Below are 15,679 nucleotides of genomic sequence, written 5' to 3'. Positions count from 1 at the left end.
AAACTACATCCCACAATGCCTATACAGAAGGCTTGGCTACACGGATCGACGCCGAGTACCCGCCAACATTTGTTGCAAATCGCGTATCAATCTGGCTGGCGGTGAGCGAGTCCCACAGCTGACAACTCTCATCCCTACAGAAAGGCACACCCCTTTATGGCAGCAACCATCTTCAAGAATAAGCAGAAACATTCTTCCAACTCAGCTCACAAATAAATTCGACCAAGCAACGCCAGAGCAGTCGGCGGTGGAGGCTTGCTAGTCCAGCAAGATGAGCATCAGTCCGTGATTGGATCAATCCTCATGATCAAACATGTGCAACTTCTATGCTACACTGCTATCGACCCAAATAAAGTGCGGAAATACAGACACTCAAGGCTAGTCAGGTTAACGAATGCCACGGACGGCAACATATCAAGTCCTCTTTTTCTGTATGAGTGCCCAAATCCACTTCAGCTGAAAAATACCCCTCTTCTTGGTTGAGGTATCAGAAGACAGACAGACAAGGCGGCGGCGGCGGCGGCCAGCAGTCGGGGTGCTATGAGCAATGTACCTTTGTGAGTGCAGAGAAGGGCTATAAGGGGATCTCTAACGAGCAACTCACAAGGAGTTACAAGACACATAATTTTATATATGTTCCAGCCCATCACCATCCTACCCTACTAGTTCTACTACGCTCGGAGGTTGTCATACCTTGGGCCCCCGGCGGAGAAAACAAACCCGTCGAGACACCTTACGTTTCCACATCGAGATTATGATATGATATGACGATAAATATCTCTTTCATGACACGCATTTAATGCTTTATTCTGGCTGAAGTCATATGCTCTCATTACTGTCTTGTCTCGTTCATTTCAAGCTCAATCAATCTGGCTCACAATGTGAACGGCCGAGGGAAATGCAGACACGGATGGGTGGGTAAATATACATAAGTATGTACAGTGATACATTAAAGTCATTATTGGATCTCGAAAGTCTCTTTGAGAATCGAGGACCTGGGTAATCTTTTCGCCCTGTGGGTGCTGTCACGTTTCTTTTAAACTGAAGCAAGAAAAGAATGGACCAGTGATACGCTTGCTGAAATGCTGATAGAGTAAAGATACCCGCGGCGAGGGTATATGTGAAAGGCATTGGAAAACCAATAAGAGATTCAAAGCTGAATCAGATCGATCTCGCTGAAATCCGGTGGTGCGCCAGAGTAGACGCAACGCCCCTTCGAGTCGAGGCCTTGTCTGATGTTGCTAACCCAAATGTGCGAGCTGAATTCACCCATGCGATGGACTTCGTCGTCACTAACGCCGAGTTCGTCGCGTGGCAGCCAAATGACAGGTCGTCGAGCACGCAGTGCACTGTGCTGGAATGCCCGCTGGACCAATTTGTCACGCTCCTCCGGGGTCAAGTCTTCCAGTTCGTCATTAACACCAGCGAAGAGTGCATCTGCGAGTTGAGTTCGAGCCGCGCGCTGTGCCTCAACGTCCTTCTCGTTACCTGTCAACGGGTTGAAGTTGTTGATTGTGTCGAGAACATTGCCGGCATTACGAGCAGGCTGCTCGCGTCTCTTGGAATGATGGCCGCGTCTATAGGATGGATGACTTCCCTGCGCTCTACCTGCCTCGCTTCTAACTCGGCTGTGGCTTTTCGAAGGACTCTCCCATTGACCGAAATTCGCTGATTTGCGGTTGCGCGTGTTGTCACGATCCGCCCATGACTTTCGGCTCTCGCGGTGATCCTTGCGAGAGAGATTTCGTGGCATCAAATTCTTCGTAGTTCCGGTGGTCTTGTGAGCAGCTGCTTTGGCCCAACGAACACCCTTGCTCTGTACGTCTAAATTCATTGCAATTTCTGGATTCTGAAATTCGTATGGCTCAAGTTCTGGGAATTTGCGAGATCTCTGTCGTTCCAATCGATCTCTCTTCTCTGAGTCAATTCTGTCCAACTCATACTCTTCCTCGTTTCGGTTTTCGTCCCTCTCATCATGTTCCCTTTGCTCCAATTGGTCTTCAATATCGGCTCCATCGTCCTCATCCTCAATGACACCATGCCTTTGCATCATAGCACGTGCGAACTCTTCGTCTCGTCTCACGGCATCATCCTCAAGAGTAATAGGCAGATATCTGAAAAGAGGACTGAAAGCATTGTTAAGCAGCAATTGATAGCCTGCTGTCAGGATCAACATGATGATTGTACCGATACCTTGCCCGGCACATGATACTTGACCGGCTTCGTCCCTGACGAGGAAGAACATGCCGATCAGAGCAATTTCCATCACATATATTCCCACGAAAGTGAAATTGATGGCGTTTGGGTACAGAAGACCTCCAGTGTCCCGAGTGAATCTTGTGACATAGAGCGTGTTGTATCTGTACACGAACCAGAACAATGAGAAAGTGATGATGTTGAACAGTAAGATCAGTGGCGATATCACTGAGTAGATCAAGCCGATACAGGCCAAGTTCGTGTATACCGGGAAGAAAGTACCCCATTGGATATTCGACAAGTTGGTTTGTCGTTTAAATTTGGCTCTAGCGGTGCTGTCGAGGATCGGAGCAAGGACAAACCAACCGATGAGTGAACCGACTTGCAAAAGTGCCCCGGCACTTACCGAAAGTGCTTGAAGAAGCATGTATGAGAAGAAGTAATTCGAAGCTTTGGGAATGTTTGTCCCAAGCAATGATGGAACATTGGTAAATCCTTCGACGCTTTGGAATAGGGCAAAGAACTGGGTCAAGGCCCCGGCAATCGAAACGACCAAGAACAGCTGCACGAAGAGGAACCAAAAGTAGTATCGTTGGACAGATAGTTCCACAAGCATCCCAGATTGAGTTCCTTGGAGCCGCACCAAAAATCTTAGGATGAGAGGGAGAAGAAACAAGAGCAAACCGAGTAATGCCGGAGGAAGGACACCCTGCAATACACTTCTAAACCAAGGTGGAATACTCATGATCCAGTGCAGAAATGAAAAGCTTTTGGCAGCTGTTTCGATCTGTGACAAGGCAGAAGTAAACGCGACGGGGAGAGCCCAGAGGATAATCATTCCGGTAACAATCGCAATCACACCCCCGGTTCGAGCATAGGCCGACCACCAGGGAATTGACATGTTGTCCCAGATGACATCGTTCGGGTCAATTTCAACCAAGCGTGGAGCCATTTGTTTGGGAAGATGATGAGCGACACTTTGACAGGCCATGTGTGCTGCAACTTGGTGGTTGAATTGGATGAACGCTGAATTCATCAGAGGAAATCGTTCTGGGTGAGCTTGGTCATCCTCGATTTCAGAGTTGAGCCTGGCCACCTCTTTCCGACAATACTCGATGGTGTCGACCTTCTGGCCAACGAATGGGAGGATAAACATCCATTGCCAACCAAATATGGGGAGTCTCATGGTTGCGCGGTCCTCGTCCTTCAGGTAGCGACGCCACAATGCATCGTCTGGTTCGTGGTTGAAGTCCGAGGCAAACGCATCAGGATAGTCAACAGGCTCCTTTTCCTCGGATGCAAGACCAATGGTCCTTTTGAACTTCTCGAACTTGGTGAGGGGTTTTTCAGGACGAGGTTTTTCTTCTCGCATGGTACTAGATTGCGAGATTGGACTGAGCCGGCGGCCATCCCGAGTGTTTTTATCGATAGATCCGTCAGGGCCTGCTGGGGATGATACAGTCCGTGCTGAAGCATCGTTCACATGAGATGTTTTGGGCTGGCCTGGGACTCTCTGGTTCACATCGGCAGAACGTGGCTCTGCGTCATGAGAATGCTTCTGATCCCCAGATGTCCTTCCCAAGTCCCGCTGTTCCATGTTATCGGCGGTGAATCCATTAGTCGTATCGATTGTATCATTTACTCCTTTGTTTACTCCTTTGATTCCTCCTAGCAATTTAGTGCCAAACCTGTCCAAACCATGAGTAACAGCTGAAATCCCTTGACCGAGAACTGGGATAGGAATAGGATGTCGACCGCCGCCGCGATCCTCGATCTCGTCTTCGACATCCGAAGACGACGCAGAGGAATCGTGGCCTGCATGACCGCCAAGAACGTCACGAAGGTTGTGGTTTATTTGGTGTGGATTGCCAGTGGTAATGCCATGTCCATGGGCGGCTTTATCGCCCGCCTCATCGCGAATGGCAGCTCTTGTCTTCCTATCAGACTTTGACAATTTCTTTCCGGCCTGCTTTTCGGCCTTGGCAATATTCTTTTCGTTCTGCTTGAAGCACTTCTTGATGAGCTCACTCTCGGCTGATTCCAGGGTCGAAGCAAGCTTATCACGTTTCTTGATTTTTTCATTTAGCTCATCAAAGTTTCGGTTGATCCAGATATTTCTCAATCCACCAGGGAAAACGTCAAAGAGCCCATCAAGGGCCTCAACAGTGCACCACTTTTGAGGTATTGAGCTGACAAGGACCGTAGTAGCGGAGGCGCGGAGACGATGTTGAGGGGAGGTCATGTATGCTTGACGCATTCGAATGTAGCCGCGTAATTCGTCGAAGGAAACATAGCAGACCCAAACAACCAAGGCCAGGGCAAGTAGCCAATGGGCCCAGTAGCGGCCCGTATGATCAGGTGCAACATTACCCCAAGCCAATTGATCTAGCCCAGTGACATTAGATGCATTTTCTTGTTGGCCCAGGGCAAAGCGTGCACCACGGCCGTCAACTAGATTCAGTGGAATCAGGATGGGAAGGATAACCAGGGCCCCGGGCACAAAGATTTTGAGCAGTGTACGGAGGTATCTCAGAAAGAAGTAGGCATCGAGACCGCATTTCTGAACGAAGTCTGAGTTGGAGGTGGTGAGAACAGGAGCAACCCATGCCCACCATCCTGGGGCAACTGGTTTGGTACGTTCTCTTTCCGGCACCAGGTATGTTCGAGGTTGGTATATGCGGGCAAAACGATCTTTGATCAGGAGGAAGATGAGGACTTGGATGCCGAAGATGGCGATAGCAGTGATTAGAGAGGCAGCGAACTGGCCAGCACTCTGACCGTTCTTCTGGTCAGCGGCGGTACTATTTCCTCCAAGGATCAAAGTGTTGTTAACAGCAGACATTTTGATTTTGATTTTGGATAGAGTTTGGAGATCACGAGCGTCAAAAGTCAAGGGTTGAGAGGGTTTAAGAGCATCACTGCCGTTGGTTCGGTCGAAGATATTGCAAACGGGCAATTTCGATATAGATGAGGGGGGGTCAGCTGGTAAGCAACACCGCGATGAAAAGCCCAATTGCTCAAAATAGAGCAATAAAGGGGAGACAAAGAGAGACAAAGGTGGTTGTCTATGGGATTGATAGAAGAACGACACACATAGCTCAAACAGGCACGAGATCGCAGGAAGGATAAAGAGAACGGGGTAAAGCAAAGAAAGGGTGGAGAATTCAAGATTGAGCAGGGATTGCGTATCTTGATACTGGTGTCATTGTCAGGGATTGACTCCCCGTAGTTTTGGCAAACTGGTGATGGTATGTGAGTTTCTCCATCACGGCGACCGATCGCGAGAGAAACGGTTGGCGCAGGATGACGAAGGAGGCGCCAACAAGGCGGGAAGCACTGATGCACCTTCCACCAGTTGATCTTATTGAGACCTACTAATCCCTAACGGCTTACCGCCTAGATGCTCTCCCGCCAAGCCCCTTCTCCTTTACCTAGCTTAACTAACACAGCGCCTAGCCCTCCTAAGTCCAAGGCCTCTCGGTTCACGCGCCGCCCCGCAACACGGATTCAAGTTTTAGCATCCCAGCACCAGCCAACTTTCTGTCAACCGCAGCCAACGCCTCTCTCTTCTGGGCAAGATAAACACGTGGTGCAGAAATGAAACGCATCATCTCTCGGCTCTCAAGCGATTTGCTAGAAACAGTTTCAGTTGCCGACCGCGAGGTATTGCACGTCGATGTGTAACAGCTTGGGCGCCCCCGGTTCGGGAATTAAGACTGAAATGAAACAGATCCCGCCGTTAATTTGCAAGAGAGACATGCAGCCTTAAGATTACGCGTTTTTATCCCACGTATGGACAGGTCACGTTCCAATTACGTCACCAATATTTGGCATCCGTGGCACACAAGGCTATTCGGTGGCTACATGTTAAGCAAGGCTGACAAAGGCTCGCCTGGTTGCACTGCCTTACGGAGTGCTAACTCGTAGGCAGGTATATAATTATCCACGGTACCGAGCACCCCATCCACATGTCACTTGCTGAAAGTTCCACGTCACGTACAACAGTCTATCATAAGGAGTTGGGCTATCTTAGAGCTTTGCATTGCTTTATCATGACAATCGGTCCGGTTCATCTGCTGTAGATCGCCTAGCGGTAGTAGTTCTGGCTTTCCCCTCCATATCCTCCGCTTCCAGTATTACCGCCATACTGGCTCTGGTAAGGATCCTGGTAGGACGTCTGGTACTGATAATTCTGCCCTTCCTGACCGTAGGTTCCAACACCCTGGCCATATTGTTCATAGCCTGATGGAGGCTGTATAGGCAAGGGACTAGGTGATCTCGCTGGCGCAGCACCAGGCTCGAGTCCACTGCCGTACTGACTGCCGTGAGCAGCCGCCTCATGCAACTCTCTTGATCCGCCAAGTTCACTTCCCCCATAACCACCAGTCTCGTCGTCGTCGAGTCCACGCTTGCCTCCCCCAAACCCGCCCATCAATTTTCCATATTTACTGAGGTTTGAGGCACCAGGAATTGGTAGCTTGCCAGCAAGATTGAGAACATCCCCAAACCCACCTCCACCTCCGCCACTGCCATGAGATCCGCCATACGATCCGCCATGAGACCCACCTTGCCCGCTAAAGCTTCCGATCATGTTTCCGACCGCCCCAAACGGGCTGCTGTTCTGGCCTCCGCTGCTGCCATGTTGCTGGCCAGGGAGAAGATTTGTCAAGGCGCTAAAACCACCGGACTGATGACCTCCTCCATGTTGCTGCTGACCAGGAAGAAAACTTGCCAATGAACCGAGACCACCAGAGTTGGATTGATGCCCTCCTCCTCCCTGCTGCTGACCAGGAAGAAAGCTTGTAAACCCTCCCAGACCACCAGCACTGGATTGGTGTTGTCCTCCACCATGGGTCTGACTACCCGGAGGCTTGATATGAGCATGCTCGTTGACACCTCCCTTGTGATTTTTACCTTCACGCACGGCTTCGGAGCTCAAGACTGCTTCCAGACCCCTGCCTCTGTCTGACCGGGAATCAACCCACATCTTCACAGCATTATACATGTTGCGATGCACCTCATTCCTCTCGTTCCGAATAGCTGGATGGTGGAAAATGCTCTCCACATCCTGCAGGACTTGTTGCACTGGAACGTCAGGGTGCTCCCACGCGTAGAGAATTCTCGGGGCAATGTACTTCAGGATCTCCGCTGCGACATTACCAGCCGGCTCGTTGAGCAGGTTGCTGAAGTGATCTTTGCTAAGCATAGAATGTGTTGGGTCAGAACAGTGAGGATCTGTCCAAACCTCATACTGATGCTTTCCTGATGAGTTGATCACGCCTTCGCTCCCCGTTTGCAAAGTTTTCGACATTGCGTTGATTAGTGGCCGCACAAAGGGCGCCAGCAAAGACAAGATGAAGACCGTGAGTGTCTCTGTGATTCGGTCAACAAGCGCTTCCAGTCCAGGAATCTTCTCGATGATGGAACTAATTGTTCGCACTACCTTATCACGGAAGACAAGGATGGGATAGATTTGAGAAACGGTCTTGGCCGGGTCAAAGTTCGGCATGCCTTCAAGGCCAGCCGGTGCTAATTGCTGCTGCTGCTGGGATTGTGGCTGTTGTTGCCAGTTTTGCTGCTGCGCCGGTTGCTGCCAATCTTGATGGGCAGGTTGGTTCCAGTGTTGCTGTGCCCCAGAAAATTGATCTTGGGAGTTGTAGTTCTGCTGTTGGCCGTGACCCTGCCACTGACCTTGCGACTGACCCCAGATTTGTTGACCTTGCTGTCCGCCCCACTGATCGTATCCTTGCGATTGAGGAAAACCTGCATGTGATGCGCGAGTGCTGTCCCAGTCATCAGCTCCACGTGAGCTTCCAGCATAATTATCATCAATTCCACGACTGCCGCCGCTATATCCTCCTTGTTGATTAGAACGAGCTTGGGCCTGAGAGCTAGATTGAAGGCGCTCGGCTTCATCGCAGAGGTCCTTGGTGCCCGGCACCTTGGAAAGCAATTTTACCAGGGTAGTCAATGGATTGGAAGACTGGGCTGCCTGCTGAGCAGTCCCAAGAGCGTTATCCATCTCGTTAATTTCACTCTGCGTGAAATGGTCTGTAGCTTCACCTAGCACGGAGTGATAGAAGTCAACCATTCCAAAGGTGCCGGTGACGAGAGGGAATGTTTGTTTTCCACGGAGATTGATCCCTGTGGCCATGCCTACGTGTGGGAAGACGTTATGGTAGCCCATATCTCTCAGGACAAGCTCGACATAGTTGGTATGGGCTCCAAAATCTTCAAGTGTGTGCAAACCCTGCCCGAGGCATCGCAAAGCTTCAGCCAAGTCTTCATCTTTGCCCTTGAAAAGGCCATGTCCGTTGCAATAGAGCCGACCGTGATGAATGCTCCGCTCGAAGCTGTATTTGACAAAAGCGGCGGAGGTGGCCCAGTCACCATGCCCATTGGCGATATAGTTCTTCATACCGGTTTGCATGTCGATTTGGAGCTCGACATCACGAACTGGACCGCGGAGGCGAGCATCGTATTTCCTCGCATCTTCGTTGTCATTGTAGTCCTTGGGATTGCTAAAGTCGGGTCAGAACTTAAATCTTTCAGAAGCTAGTCTTGATGCCTACTCGATGTGCTCCTCAGGTCTATAGACACCGAGCCTCTCCGAGGTGACCTCGAACTCGGCGGTAGCATACCCAAACCCAAGGAACGAAAGCAGCCAAACCAGAACACGAATAGTCTCTGGCTGAGCCTTCTTCAGAGCTCCTGTGTCCATGGCCTGAGAATAATCCCGCAGCCAGTTTCTGGACGATGACGTTTGTTAGCAAGCATCACGGCATGAGCTTGAGGGTATACCAACCCGAAGTAAACACGCTTGATCATCATGGAACTCCACTTGTGATGGCGAATGCAGGCAATAGTCTTGAGGACGTCTTCAATGTCACCATGACGCCAGTTCTTGCCTTCGACAGCAGAGATCGAGGCGATATCTATCAAGAAAAACAAGAAGAGTTAATACATCGACATACCCCCAGGCAAATTTAACCTGAGAAATCAATATCAGATCAAGAAATAAATAAACCACTTACTCCCTGCTCCGAACGCATCTGCCCGACAAGTAAACAGTACAAGTCCGAGCAGCACCGCCAGAAGCACATTCCGAGTGAGCAAGCCCATTATTGCCTTCTGTGTCAATGCGGGACTGGATTATCGATAGATAAAAGGCTTGATTTCAAAGGGGAGGAAATATGTAAGCGAATGGTATGGAATGAGATATCACTTGGCCAGAGGATGTGCCCGTTGTGTCAGTGGCTGCTGAACGCCAAGAGATAATATTATATTCAGACTCTTCAAGCACTCATTGCTCTTCTCCCCAGGTTTCAACTGATTCCTCTCAAAAGCTTCACGTAGAGTGTACCACTAGTGATTAGGTGCTCGACCCTTCGATATAGGAGCCTTAACTATTGGTCTGTGGCAAAAACCTCGTGGCACCGTCTGCAATACTTATCCAGTGCAAGCAACAGCTGAATTCATCGACAAGCGAAAAGTGCCCCACTACTGCAGCTCTTCCTAACAGATCTACTGACAACGTTGTGACATGACGATGAACGCGCAATCGTCCCGCCATTTTCAACATTGGCGTGCAGTGACTTGTGAATTCCCGAGTCCATGGCCTGAGGCTGGGCATGAGCCCCTCGGGACTGAAAACTGGGCAATGCTGGATGAGGCTTTCACGCTCCACTCCTCGGTAGCAACCACTAGCACCGCTCAGCCTATGCTAATTAGGCCAGCTGCCCCCCTCTTTGACTCAGCCTCCCATCCTGGATTGCACCATCGACTCTCTACCCCTCAGAACACAGCCACCTGCTAGATAGAGACTTCAAACATAGGAGTAATCTACGAGTACCCAAGCTACCGAGTCGGTGCCTGGACACTGACTACTTTGTCCCCTGCAGAGCTTGCAGTCGCAAGGCTGACCTAGTGTGGCGATCGTGGCTATTACCACCAACAAGGTGTTGCCTGACATGGTGGTAGATGCAGGCGACCTAGTAAGGTCAATAGGCAGTTAGAAGTAGGCACATACCTGGTTCCACGGGATAGAAACTTGCACTTCCAATTCAGCCTTGGTTGTTAGTAGATTGCCGCATATGCCGTGTAGTCAGGAAGCAAGGCATCACCACTAGTCCTCATCAATCTCATGATCCTGTTGGAAAGTACAGATAACTATGTTTGACACAGATAGAACTTGTGAATTTTCGACATCTCTAAACTATACGTAGAATACACCTCATGAGCAGTGGTATCATCAACCAAACTGCGTTTGCTGGCAAACCCATCGCAACCCACGCAAGCCTAGATTCGTTTTAAACTAGGCGTCGACCATGAGATGTGCATTTATTTTCGTCCTGGCGTCAACCCAACCCAACCAGGATCCCATCAAACCTTCTGGTATCTTTGTGTTTCGCATCACCCAACCGTTGAACACATGCCTGATTGTGCAAAGAAAAGATAAACCCCAAAACAAACACGTGGATAAAAAACACCTTCAACGATGATGATGATCGTCTTCTATCGTGATCTCTTGACCTTCATGTTCTCGAAAACTCCAATGCTAAACCAAGTTGTCTTTTTGGAAAAATGCTGTGCCGCCATACTCCCACCCGGATCCTAATCTTCAACAAATGGCTGGTATCATGATGTAAATCTTCGTCAGATCGCTAATGCCTTTCGCTCGATTGACAGTAATAGTGTCGGATCGTAATGTTGGATATATACAGAACAAAGAAGTGAGGTGAGGAGAAACAATTGTCGTACACCGGCGGGCAAAGGCAAAGCAACACATCATAACATCAGCCAGGGTAGAAATAGCGGCACAGCCAGCGGTCCGCACAGAGTAAGAGGCATGAAAGGATTCAAGCGCTCTACCAGCGACGAGCCATGGTTGTCTGCTGCATCATACCAGGGGAGATGGACGATGGTGGGCTTGCAATGCGGTTGCCGGTAGAGGGATTTACAATGGGAATGGCGCTCGTGCGAGATGAGCGAATAGCGGAAGGTTGGTGAATTTTAAGGCTGCTGTTATTGCCGGTAAAGTTTGGAGGTGACATATATGCAGACGTGGCAGCTGAGGAGATGGACAGGGATGGAGTGATTTGATGAGGTTGGATCTGGGTTTGAAGAGGAGACGAGCTGGGAGAACCACTGGACAGTGAGGAACGATCAGATCCTGAAGTCACCGACTGTCGCTTCTCGAGGTCAGCAAGGAATCTTGTTGGGTCAGAAAAATCGGCACAAACCTCATCAAATGTCAAGAGATTTGGACAGAATTCAAGGTCGTCATCGATATCGAATGAACGGCCAGCCTCAAATCTTGCTCGGTAGGCAGTAATGCTGGGAGCTTCCGCAACGACGACCTCCTTAACGATCTTGGGGCCACGAAACTGACGGTGTGAGTTTTGAGCCGAGGATAAGCGTGGTGCCCTCCTGGAGCGTCCATGATGGTTATGGGATTGAGGCATTGGGTGAGGGTGTTGGACTTGGTGGTGTTGTTGCTGATGATGCTGACCGCCGTAGAAGAAAGTCGACATAATGCTCTCAATTGGATTTGTAGCTTAGGAGTTTCCGAGGTTGGAATGGAGAGGGTGATGCGTTCTTGGAGGCGGTGGAAGTGTCAGGAGGCCAGCTAATCAAACGGTGGCAAAACAATGACGGATTAGGCAGAGTCGAATCTTGGAGGGTCGAGCTTGCAGTTTTGGAATTCAAAGGAGTCTATTCTGTTGAGGAGAATGAGCAGTCCAAACAGAAGAACAAGATATGATGGAGAGACTGTGATGTGAGTTGAGGGAAAATGGCGGGTGAGACGAGGCGGTGATAGAAGGATATGCGAATTGGCGGTGGATGGCGAAAAGGCAGGTGCAGGCAGGTTCAAGACGGAAGGGAAGCTGGGATATTGCGGGTGCGGGTTGGTCGAGTACTACTAGAAGTAGTAAAGTGAAGGGCAGGAGCACGAAAAGATGGAGAGACGAGCGACAAGAAGAGACAAGGCCAGTGGGAAAGGCGGGTGGCCAGCAGACCCGACCCTGTGAGTGCCTCCGTAGCACTACGAGTTCAACTACGACTTACGGCTGTACTAGTTAAGAGTAGCCGAAGTAGGCTAGATCTAGTTAAGTCCATGGGTGCCATAGGTGCGGCAGCGGGTCTTGTGGTGCTGGGCGCAGCTCGGAGACGGAGGTGTTATTGGTCATTTTGTGTCCCTGCGCTGGGAAGCTATCCTTCGACTGGGCGATGACCGCCTGGTAACAGGCATGTCGAGGCCACAGCGGCCAGCATTGGTTCAGACGCCAGGTCCTTGGGTTATTGCCTCTGCCACATACCGGTCGGCGGGGGGGCGCTCTTGCCGGAAATCCACGTTGCCAGTTGCCACCCTGGTCTGTTGGTCATGCAGGTCGACAGACGCTTGACCGCACTTCTGATACCGAGGGTGTGAGAGGATTGCTGACTGGTTCAGACCCTGCGCAGGCCATGCCGGGTAAATGTGAGCACGATGACCCTCCACTTGGCTGATGCACATTCCTGCCCTGGGACCCGTCCGCTAATCCTATCTCGGCCCAACACGAGCGCTTTCTGATCCAATGGTGTCATGCGTGCCTCACAAAGTGGGCTGTCTCTGTTTGCTTCTCCCTAACCTCTTCCCTTGTTCCCTGCCAGTGCCGCCCTCCTTTGGCTCCCAAATTCAGAGACTTCGCAATTGCACAGTCTCGAAGCCTACCCACCCTGGGCTTTCACCGACCTGCACCCGCGCCTGCGCCTTCGCTCATGCCTACCTGCAGGGTCAGTCGCCCTGCCCTCGCGATTGGCACCGCTCGCCAAATCATCGTCGGTTTCCACCTCTTGCAACCCAATCCTAGGATGGTGTCCCTCAATTTAGGTTCTTTGCCATGATCTATCTTGATGTTGAAACGAGAATGACAGCCCACCTTCCCAGGTCTCGGCTTCTGGGCTCTGCCGATCGCCTTCTGCCTACCACCAGCCTTGATCGTTCTGTGGCATGCAGTCAGAACATCAGTCATGTTGGATATGTCTAGAATAGCAATCTGCACCTCCAGAGCACTCCACCACCAGTCAATTGCGGCTGCCAATGTTGTTACTCGTGACAACACGTTCAAGGAGGAACCCAGTATTGGACTAGCTGTTCAATAATGAGACTCTTGATGCCTCAGCAATCTCATATGATACCCCACATTGAGATCATCTCGTGGGTCGACCAAGCGCTGCTTCATCTCCTCCTGCGCGAAATGAATCTCATGACCCTTGGATTTGTCTCCTTATGAGTACTCCTGACTCTGTAGTGCGGAGTATTGTACAATCAAAGTACTTTTGGGCCCATGCTCGGACTGAATCCCGAGACTCTCGTACCGATTGACATGTTTGTTGTGGACTTGCGACAAATGACAGCGCCTGTATTTGGTTGGGTTCGGTTCATGGCGAACGGCAATCTGCACCATCCTTTTGGGTACGGAGTACGGGCGAGACCAGATCAAATCATGAGACACGTTTCACAAGCCCTATGACGATAGAGCAGCGGTGTATCCCAATCAACCCCCCTGAACAAAATTGCCGACCTGCCCCATTCCAGGCTGACTTTGGGCGGTAATGACTTCATGCTCACCCCTTCTCAGGAGAGCCTTTCTGAGAACTCCCAAAAATAACCCTCCAAAAGGAATATTGTTTTCCCGCTCCCGTCTTTACCCGGGCGCCTCGCTAAAAGCACGAGGTGGGCAAAATATTGATGGGCCACCGGTGGGCACACCGGTGGCATGGTGACACCACCAGACTCTCCTTCTGCACACCATTACGAGTCACTGGCGTCCTTTTAGGGGTTGTATAAGGAAGGTATACGAGGTATCATTATCTTCTTAGTGAACATTGGACCTTCGGCTATGACTCGGCTTTGTCACATTCCACAAGATCGTGACTGTTGTGCAAGTCTAGCTGCGCTCTGAAGCCCCAACTCCGCATGACCCGATCAAGCACGGGAGAAAGGAATGAGATCTATATGCGAGAAGAACTGGCGTTGTGATCCTCAAACCGAATACTTTGGTCACCGATAGACCTAACTCTCTTTCTCTTCAAAGAGTAGGCGGAATGGTTGACTCTCAGCTTAGAGCCACTGCCTTATATGTGCTCAGATATCTCAACAGACTCCGCTTCGATACTGCCTGAATCTGTCACATGGTCCGTAGACAAAGTTGCAGTTCAGGGCTGGCACCGTAGTCAACGAGGGATATGGATGGGCTGTGGAACATCACGAGCTTGAAAGATAGCCGCGACTTCCTAACACAAAATCCACCCATTGTCCCTTAGTAAGGACGAGATATCAAGGCTTGTGGTGCCATGGCGCAAGCGATGGCTCCAGCAATACCCGATCCCTTGACATAGGCGACAGACATGGTCAATCACTGCCCCACAAAGTCTGAAAGCATACATCTCATGAATCGTCCTCTCCCGCTTGGGAATATAAAATTGACAGAATGTGTAAAGCTGCTGCATTCGAACGTTGGAGCGGAACGTCTCTCTCTCAGCAGCCGTATGACCGATCCATCGATCAAAGAGGAGAATCGGCCTCCTCTGCTCTCTTTAGTCTCCTATAGTCATCAGCGCCACCTCTTCCTAGACGAGGACTCGTACTATCAGCTGTATTATCCAGCTCCAGCAGATCCTCGCCATCGCCCGAGGTTCTTAACAAGCCCTCACTCTCCACAGCCTGCCCGGCAGTCTCGTCCAGACCTGAGGGCCCACCAGGCTTCTTCGCCTCCTCCCTCCTGCCGATGACCACGTTCCCAATCGCCAGCAGACTCGCACCACCCCACCACAGGCCGTTGAGCTTCTCGCTAAAGATTATCCAGCCGAGCACAGCCGTGATCATGAAGTTCGCCGAGACATTGACGATCGACACCCGCGTCGTGCTGTCCGCGCGCGTCAACGCCGCCGTAAACAGCGCCCACATGGCTGCGTTGAAGGCCAGGTTGAGGAGGAAGAATGTGCCGCGCACGAGGAACTCGACGATCTTGTTGGTTGCAGAGAGTGAGAGGAGCAGTGCTATGTGAGAGGAGAGCGTCGATGTGAGGGAAGTCGTGGTTCTGGAGACGGGACTCTGGTTAGTATATGCATTGTAGTTGCTCGAAAGACATTCCGCGTGATCATCTTTGCAAGGACAAGGATGGTAGGGCGTGGCCTTGACCCGCAGATGTAAATGTAGGTGAACATACAGTTTGGCGAAGACGCCATTGAATGCCGCACACGCACCGCTCGAGACCGCAAGCACGATCCAGACGGGCTGCCGGCGCAGTGCAGCCACAATCGAAGACGTCGCTGTCATATCTTCCGGCAATATATCGTGGCTGATGTCCGAGCTCGAACTAGTCCTGAGTTCTTTGACGGCCTGCTTTCCTTTGCTCCTCCTTTTCCGTGCTTGGGACATGTTGACAGCAGCGAAGATATGTGAGATTCACTGGGTGTCGTTCAGGGACCGGCCGAC

General features: G+C 50.8%; 4 protein-coding genes across 4 annotated transcripts; all 4 read right to left on the bottom strand.

The window, feature by feature from the left end:
- Nucleotides 1-1,150: 1,150 nt before the first annotated feature.
- On the bottom strand, nucleotides 1,151-5,038 carry A1O9_11041 (uncharacterized protein; the record flags this gene model as incomplete). The annotated part of the gene is made up of 1 exon (XM_013400269.1): nucleotides 1,151-5,038. The coding sequence occupies one exon, from the start codon at nucleotides 5,036-5,038 to the stop codon at nucleotides 1,151-1,153; it is 3,888 nt and encodes a 1,295-aa protein (XP_013255723.1).
- Nucleotides 5,039-6,283: 1,245 nt separating this feature from the next.
- Nucleotides 6,284-9,318, bottom strand: A1O9_11040 (uncharacterized protein; the record flags this gene model as incomplete). Its single annotated transcript, XM_013400268.1, has 4 exons — nucleotides 6,284-8,717; nucleotides 8,769-8,945; nucleotides 9,002-9,131; nucleotides 9,231-9,318. 4 exons carry the CDS (start codon nucleotides 9,316-9,318, stop codon nucleotides 6,284-6,286), a joined length of 2,829 nt encoding a protein of 942 aa, XP_013255722.1.
- Nucleotides 9,319-11,063: 1,745 nt separating this feature from the next.
- On the bottom strand, nucleotides 11,064-11,729 carry A1O9_11039 (uncharacterized protein; the record flags this gene model as incomplete). Its single annotated transcript, XM_013400267.1, has 1 exon — nucleotides 11,064-11,729. One exon carries the CDS (start codon nucleotides 11,727-11,729, stop codon nucleotides 11,064-11,066), a length of 666 nt encoding a protein of 221 aa, XP_013255721.1.
- A 3,017-nt stretch (nucleotides 11,730-14,746) lies between these two features.
- Nucleotides 14,747-15,622, bottom strand: A1O9_11038 (uncharacterized protein; the record flags this gene model as incomplete). The annotated part of the gene is made up of 2 exons (XM_013400266.1): nucleotides 14,747-15,281; nucleotides 15,411-15,622. 2 exons carry the CDS (start codon nucleotides 15,620-15,622, stop codon nucleotides 14,747-14,749), a joined length of 747 nt encoding a protein of 248 aa, XP_013255720.1.
- Between the last annotated feature and the right edge of the window lie 57 nt (nucleotides 15,623-15,679).

Source organism: Exophiala aquamarina, assembly GCF_000709125.1.
Source record: "Exophiala aquamarina CBS 119918 chromosome Unknown aczIA-supercont1.15, whole genome shotgun sequence".
Lineage (NCBI taxonomy): Eukaryota > Fungi > Ascomycota > Eurotiomycetes > Chaetothyriales > Herpotrichiellaceae > Exophiala > Exophiala aquamarina.
This window is presented reverse-complemented; position numbering and strand designations above follow the sequence as displayed.